Source organism: Xenia sp. Carnegie-2017, unplaced genomic scaffold, assembly GCF_021976095.1.
Source record: "Xenia sp. Carnegie-2017 unplaced genomic scaffold, XeniaSp_v1 HiC_scaffold_3, whole genome shotgun sequence".
Classification (NCBI taxonomy): Eukaryota; Metazoa; Cnidaria; class Anthozoa; order Malacalcyonacea; family Xeniidae; genus Xenia; species Xenia sp. Carnegie-2017.
In genome coordinates, this window is record NW_025813493.1 from 2,584,583 (window position 1) to 2,593,148 (window position 8,566).

Sequence of the window (8,566 nt, forward strand, 5' to 3'; positions counted from 1 at the left end):
AACTACAGCATTACTCTTTCCGACAATAATCTCAAACAATACCAATCATTATAGAAGTTATGTGAATAAAATAACGTATTACATTTATTATTATGTTCTGAACCACATGCATTGTTTAATTACTTCATACATTTTAGTTCAGTTTTTAAAAGAGAGATTTCAAATGATAAAGGTGATCTTTTCCTGTTAGTTACAATAGCTTTATGTTGCTATATTATCAAATTTTATAAATATGTTCCATTAAACCGTCTATATATGAAGGTAGTTCTGAATACTTTGACAACATCTTTGTCTAAACAAAAAAGTATTCTATCTTTCCTTTCTTGCATATATTAGCTTGCCAATTGTTTATGAAGTTCAGTACGTATAGAGAAATATAAAGTACAAAACAAATATTTTTATTAAGGTATCTATTCTTGGCAGAAAGTACAGAACTTTTCTTATGGTTATGGAACAAGACTGCAAATAAACATCATATTCTTTCAGTTTCACTTCAGTCAATAGCATATGATCTAACGCTTGACATGGCTAAAGAGAAGATTTATTGGCGAGTTTCAAACGGAAATATTTTTTTTTATGTTTACCACTCCCAAAATGTATATGATTTTGGAACTTCACGAGGTCCCATGGCAGTATTTGGGGATTTCATTTATATCATGACTAGTGTTGGAAAAAGTGTCGTTAGTGTCCATAACACAACAGATCAACGTACGAGACGTAAATATTTTCTTCCTGTAAACAACGTTATCTTGATTTGGCTGTAGCAATACACAGTATCACTCCTGACTCAAACGGTAGTAAATATTTACTTATTTAACATAATAATCTAAGACTTCAAAAAACTCCCACGCTAATGTTCATAAAATAGAAAGACGTTAAAAGTTCAAAGTTACATTGCCTTAGTAAACGGTTGTTCTTCCTTCCAAAATTATACAAAATTTGGTGAACATTAAGTTCAAAGTGCAAAGTGTCTAATTTGGACATTTTTGCCGTTTGTCTATTCTGGTCAAACTTATTTGGTGTTAAATTTAAGTCTTTATTGTTTCTTACATCATTTAAACAATCACTTGGGCTTGAAATCAGTCTTAAATAAAAAAAATCATGAAAATAGATTGTAAGACAAAAACGTCCAAATTGAGCATGTTGTGCAGTGAGCTTAATGTTTATCAAATTTCTTAAGATTTCAGTATATTGCAAAACAGAGTTTAAACTTTTACATCTTAAGATTAAACTAGATTTGAAACTTTTCATTTTCTTTGTGCATGCTGTTCAAATTGAGGCGATTACGAAGTACTCTCATGGTTTTCGAGGTTAATTGTTTATTCATTTTACTTGAAGTAAACAAGGCAAAGCCATGCCAAAATAAATGAGCTTTGACACATTTTGTGAGAACTACTGATGAATTGATAATTTTCTGAACATTTTTCAATTATCTAACTTCTTTAGTATATCCCTTATAGTGTCCCAAACAGCCAGCAAATTTGTTCATACTCTGTAAATTTTCAACATTTATTTAATTGTTTTGTTTTTACGAAATGCGCGAACACCAAAATTACCAACATTGCATAACAAACTTGCTTGCTGGGTACGTCAACGTGGATACTGAGTGACAAATTGTGTTCTTTGAGGAAGAATATGTTTCGTTTAAAATCCCTGGTTGATTTTATTTTTAATTTTATTGATCGATATAGCGACAAGCACTTTTCACTTTCCTTTGTGTGGACCCAACACATACTATCGTAAAATTAATGGAACATTGAACTGCACGTGTATGGAAGGATACTTTGGAGAATGTAACTCGTGCAGGAGAGGTATGGATTTATTACTGTCTTTATCAAGATTTTTTATCACCGATCATGAATAAAGAGCATCTCTGTGCAGTTTTAAAACTTTGTTCTTTGTTGAGAATCCTGAGCTGTTCTCTGTGCTGTTGCTTCTGTGCAAGGAATTTGCTGCATCTACATTTTACATGTAACCACAAAAATAAGGCTCACAGCCACACATACAAGTTCATTATTATCAATACAGTCAAGCAGGAAATTAGTAATAAATTTATGAAAAGCTTCAATACACTTAAAACTTCCCTCAGCACACAACATTGAAAGTGTATGGTTCTCTAAATGACAATAGCATATGTTAACATTAACACATTTTGAGTTTCTCTACATTAAGGAGGGGGTAGGGTTAGGGTTAGGGTAAGGGTTAAGGTTAAGTTTAACACTCCTCCTGAAGTTAGTAATGTAACCATGGCCCTGCTGACCTAGATACACCATATTAGACAGTCTTGAGTTTATTATTGGTTGGCTTTCCTAAACTAACAATTCTGTAAATACAAACTTTAAAAAGCATTTTGACAGACATGCTTCCAGACAGGGGCTGCGGAACGATCTCAAAAGTGGGGGGGCACTGACCGAAAAGGGCATGTGAGTTTGCAGCTTACTGTTTTAGTATATTACAGATATGCATTGCTTCATGAATCATGATTAACTTTCAAAGTCTGCAAAATATTGGTAGACATTTTTAGAATGCTATGCGTATTCTCTACTGCTCGGCGTGCGTGCTAACAAATTGAACTAAGATGACTACATGAACAATTTTTTCAAGTAATGCGATCTCATTAAAATTTCCCAAAAAATCTAACCCTACGTTCGTTTTTCAGAACAAAGTTCTTAGCTATTAAACGTAAGTCCAGTTCGTCAGTTCTGGCCTTGTTTACATGCATAACAATAAGACTATTGTAGCCTGCTGCCGTCATTGTGCTCCTGAGATGTGTCTTGACAATCCACTGGCATGAAAAAGATCGTTCTAAAGAGGCTGCACTCATTGGAGCAAGAAGGTAAATCTGCAAGTGTCAAACAACATTAGACATTGCCATGACAATCTGCGATGAGTTATTTTCATGAAGTATGTGACCCATGTATATTTCAAAAATATAGAAGACGGCCAAGTTCTTACATTCGACGATCCTCCTGTACTGGTTCATTCTAGACGTGTGCTTTATTTCTTCTAGGGTAGGATGGTAAGGATGTCGGCCTGTACAGCACAAACGTTTACAATCGAGTCCTAGCAAACATTCCGTTGACTCAATCTTCATAGGTCCTACCAATAGGGCGGTAGTCGTGGAGCTTGGCAAAGACGCATACGTTAGGTTTTGAGAAGGTGTGTGAACTGGCTCGGTCGGTGGCGCGACTAGTATCTCTGAAGACGATGTAGAGTCAGAATCGCCGAATTTTGGTTTGGAATGAGAATGAGGAGATAAACACGTTGATGCAGTTTCTGTAGCTGACGGCAGTGTCAAATTAGACCTAGAGTCGATGTTTTGGTCAACAACGTTCTCTGCTGGAGCACTACTAAAAAACTCGTCAGTTTTAGCATCCTTTTAGCTCTTTCTACAAGCTCTTTTTACTTTTCTCGTTTTCGCCTAGCAGCTCTAGGCATGATGATTTTGATTAGAAGTGATTTAAACCGCAAAATTTTCAATTATTATGATAATGAATTTTCAATTATTATGATAATGAATTGTCAACAGTTTTGTAGGACCAATGGCCTGAAAGACAATACGACGGGAGCAATGCGTTGCCGTAGAATTTATAGTCTCATGTGGATCATAAATTGCGACTTCTCATTGGTTAAGTTACTGGGCGGACGCCTGCGAAGACAACCCCAATCGACAAACGCGATTTTTGATCTATCTGGGTAATCAAGATCAAAAACTAAGCTATAGCTGATTTCGCATGATGCCGACAGACTATGTTCTACTCTCGGGCTACTTGTATCTAAGAAAAACTTATTCTCTCCAATTTTGCCTAAAACAAGGGCATTTCTATACCATGAAAAAGGGCACTTTCATTCCAGAAAAAGTGCACATTTTTCCCTGTTGCAAAAAGGGGGGGGGCACTTGTCCCCAATGCCCCCCCGGCTCCGCGGCCTCTGCTTCCAGACCTCTTAGAATGAGTGCACCTCAATAATATTACATCAAATGTCTTCAACCAATGGATTGTAGCTTTATGAACTTATTCCAAGAACAGACAAATATGGCCGTTGTCCGATTACTCAGTAGGCTATGTAGGCTGAAGCTTACATTCCCGTTTTTAAAAGTCCTGTTCTCTTTAAACATAGTTTTACTCTTTGCCATTCTAGATGAGATAAATGATCAAAACTTCAATAATATATCCTGTTGGAAACTGTACGATATACTATTATAATGCTCTATGTATAGAACTCATAAAGTAGTGAGTTTATCTCGTTCGAAATTTAAATTTATTCTATAATGTTTACACTATGAGTAACAAAACTGAAGCAAAGGCAATGGAGCATAAGAAACGGAAACGTCGTCAAAAGACTGAAATTTTTGGAGAAAGTTATATCACTTAAAGTCCCATAAATTTTTCTAAGCTTACAGGCTGCGCAATTAGTCATACGCCGCTTAGTATGGATGGTATGCACTGATAATGTTCATTCATAAATACCTTGTTAACTTTCGATGTAAGAAAATTAGGTTTTACTATTAAGAATTCACTTCCTTTAAAAACCTAAATAAGCAATATTTTTAAGAGGTACAATAAATAAGGTCAAAAAATGTATGTAAACAATGGGTAATAACGTTTTTCAGTAGATGGCATTAAATTTGTACTGGGTTTAATAAAATTTCAAATGACTTTCTTACTATTCAATTTAACGCTATTAGAGTTAGACTGGAATTTTCTATTCAGACAGAAAAAAATTTCATGTAAGCACACATTACAATGAAATTGACTTTATATTCTGAAATTGAGTGCATTGCAAAACAGCATCCCCACTTCAAATATAATTCACAGTAGTCAATAATATCCATATCTTACATGCAATGCTTGTGTTCTGTAGGTTTCCAGTCTGTGAAACATGAAACAAGCAATTTTTAACAAATAATAATAATACCTAGTAATGATTTCATTCGCTTAAAAACTTTTTCACAAAATTCAGTCGTTTATCCTATCATAACAGAACCTTGAGAAACTGAATTTTTAACATTTTCAATTTAAAATAGCCAAAGATTGCACTGAGGTACAAAATAATGGCAAGAACGAAAGTGGAGTTTATCAAATTGATCCTGATGGTAAAGGATCTTTTAATGTCTACTGTGACATGACTTCAAATGGTGGTGGCTGGACTGTATTTCAAAGACGCCTAGATGGAAGTGTTGATTTCTATCGTGGGTGGAATGACTATAAAGAAGGTTTTGGTAATCTTACTTCTGAATTTTGGCTTGGATTGGATAAAATATACCGACTAACATCTGCAAGGAGAAATAAACTTCGTGTAGACCTGGGAGACTGGTCAGGAAATAAAGCATATGCTGAATATGATTATTTTGCTGTAAAGAATGAAAATAAAAAATATCAACTAAGTCTTGGTAATTATTCTGGTAAGTTAATACGTTAATATAAACGTTTGAGGAAAAAACATTTTGATATATACAATATTTCTGAATGATATGAGTGATTGCAGTTTGCAACGCGGGATTCTCCAAGTTTTGATAAAAGCGGATAGTAACGGTTGGTTTCGAACTAAAGCCTTGTTTGTCAATAAAAGTATAATTAATTTTGAACTTAAAAACTTACCGAAAAAATACAACAAACAAACATAAAAAGTCGTTCCAATTTGCGAACGATTCTGTTGCAACGATTGATTGTGACATGTAATGATTGTGATTAGCTTATCATCAATATTAAATGCAAATTCAACTCCAGCTTTGTAAAGTACGTAAAGATAACCAAGCACCTGAACAACATGTAGCTAATAAACACGACTAAATTATTTGGTACATAAGAAAGAATCTATACTGTGAATATCATTGTCTAATGATCATTGACTGAAATCTTTTTTATACAATGCAAGCATTCAAGTAAGCCCTAGTAAATAATTGTAAATGCAAGGTTCAATGCCTAAATGTTATATACATTATAACTTGTTCTTACATGTAAAAGTTTTTTATGAACTTAACAACAACCTAAAACATAACAGAAATTTATTTAAGTTTACATGGACAATTCACATTTATAAGCATGAAACACAAATATATCAATTGAGCCTCGGAAAATACCCATGTACGCCATTAAGTAAGGTCTGTTTCATACGTCAAACTTTACATACACCGAACAAAGCCCTCTATTTGTAAGAGTTGGGACATGTATTGTTCTCTGGTTTGCGAACGTTGACTTGACAATATTGATCACATGATTCATTTCCGCCATTTTTGTTCCTAATTTTAAAATTTCAACTAGAGTTTATATGGCGATTATTAGAAGTTTGTTTGTATTTTGAGAAAATATTTTGATTTTCTGGAGGTATGGCTACAATAATTGATTATTTGATAGTAAAAACATGTAACTGCATATCGCCATAATTATGGATCGAGAAAAAAGAAAGAAATGGCTTTATGATAGACTGGATTGGGCGTAGTGAACATTGTGTCTAACTGATCTTTATCTAAAGGTTTATCTACGAAGATTGTTTTCGAGTGAAAAATCATTGGAAATATTTGTCCTAATGCTAACGATTCAATAGTTTTCTAACATACAAAGCTTGTGCTTTATAGAAAGATTAAGACTTATCATTATGTTCGGAAATAACTCTAATTTACAAGTTCTTAACCACTTCAAGAGATAATTATTGCTAATCCAATATGCTAAAACAATATACTTTCGAATATTGTATTTTGCATCTTTAGGAAATCCTTTGAAAGTATAGTATCAGTAATCATAAATAAAATATTTACTGAAACAGCTGGGTAAAATATATTACTGGTAATGAAATATACATTCTGACTGTAATTTAAACAAGACCATGTTCAATTTGATTATCAATGATTTGTTCTTGTCTTTAAATAACCAATGATTTGGTGTGGTCTTTGGTGTTTATAATTTAAAAAAAAATGCAGAAGTCTTGTCATTACTCAACTTATTAATTTTTTAAGCTAGATTAAAAATTGGATCAGACTCATATACAATGTCGAAGTCTGTACAAACAGTGACATTTGTAGCAAACAAGACTGTTGTTCAACAGCAGAATTGTTTTATAATACCCAAATGCTTCACCAAATAGAAGCCTATACCGTTCTGCATTGCAAGCAATAAAGAAATCAACAACTTCACATTAAATTAATAGAATATTAAAGAGCCACTGCATCTAACAAATATTTTAAATTCATAATTTTCCAGCAAAAAACCTTTGTAATTTGTCTGCATTGAATTTTTATACCTGGATCTCATTGCAATATATGTACTACCTAAGCAAAGTTCCATGACTACAGTGCTTCAAAACAAAACTTTGTCCAACTATGGATAAAACTGATTCAATGGTAGGCACAGTTTAAGTCAAAATAAATTGTAGCAGCTCAATTGTAAATTCAAAATACTTTTAATTTTAGAATAAGATTATTCGTAATGACTTTCTAAAGAATATATTTTTACCAGTTAAGTCGCCTCTACGGTTTCCGAATGTAAAAACGTCTAGCAGTGGGTCACAATTAGTTTCAAAGCACGAACTAGTCAACATCGAATGTAGCTAAAATCTGCGAAATTGAGTTTGGTTTGCAGTAATTATTCACAAAAACGCCAAAAGCTTGATTGTGGTTTACGATATGTTTAAAATTTCCATTGAACAAGGCGGAATTTCTTTATTCTTTTGCTCATTTAGCCAATTTCACACAGTTTTTTTACAAGTTTAACTTGCAAGTAGTCACGAAAATGGCGGCTCCGCGCTCACCCCAGACCCGTTGTCCTAACTCTTACAAATAGAGGGCTCTCGCACCGAACGCATTAAAGACAAAAGAACCATTGTCAAATGAAGATTGACTGAAGTCCTTTTTATATCTAAGCCTCTAATAATCAATTGTAAATGCAAGTGTCAATGCCTAAATGATATATACATTAAACTTGTGTTAATGGAAGTTCAAAAGAATTCTATAACTGCATTAAATGCGATTTTTGAAAAGTATTACTTTTCTTAGGAAATGCTGGAGATTCATTATCTTATCACAAAGGCATGGCGTTTACAACAAAAGATTCAGATAAAAGTGGAGGAAACTGTGCCACATCCTTCAAAGGTGCTTGGTGGTATGGAGGTTGTTATGAATCTAACCTGAATGGACACTACTATAGTGGCAACCAAATCAATACCCAAGGTGTGATTTGGGGTCATTGGAAAGTTTATAAATCATTAAAGTTCACTGAGATGAAAATAAAACCATAAAGAATTTCCAAAAACTGTGATGTTATAAATTTGATCATTATTTCTAATGAAACTTTCAACATATAATAAAAACATTTTAGCTTTTATGTCTTTTAAAACAACCTTGATGAAATTGTTAAAAATGCGTTGGTGAAACAATACTTTTCTAATGTTTTCCCTAAAAATTAGAGCTGATTTACGTAATTATATGATTCTAATGTTACGTCTTTTCACTCATTTTTTTAATGAGATGTTGCTCTTTAAAGCCCGGTTTCCATATGATCGTTCCTGTCGTAAGGATCGTCTTTGTCGCTTGCAATTTGTAGAAGCGACAGAGACGATCATATGGAAACGC

At 33.4% G+C, this 8,566-nt stretch overlaps 1 protein-coding gene across 1 annotated transcript; it reads left to right on the forward strand.

Moving 5' to 3' along the window:
- The first annotated feature begins 749 nt into the window (after positions 1-749).
- LOC124455051 (fibrinogen C domain-containing protein 1-like) lies at positions 750-8,281 on the forward strand. The gene is made up of 4 exons (XM_047005809.1): positions 750-794; positions 1,692-1,811; positions 5,027-5,404; positions 7,991-8,281. Exons 2-4 carry the CDS (start codon positions 1,772-1,774, stop codon positions 8,230-8,232), a joined length of 660 nt encoding a protein of 219 aa, XP_046861765.1. The 5' UTR covers positions 750-794; positions 1,692-1,771; the 3' UTR covers positions 8,233-8,281.
- Positions 8,282-8,566: the final 285 nt, after the last annotated feature.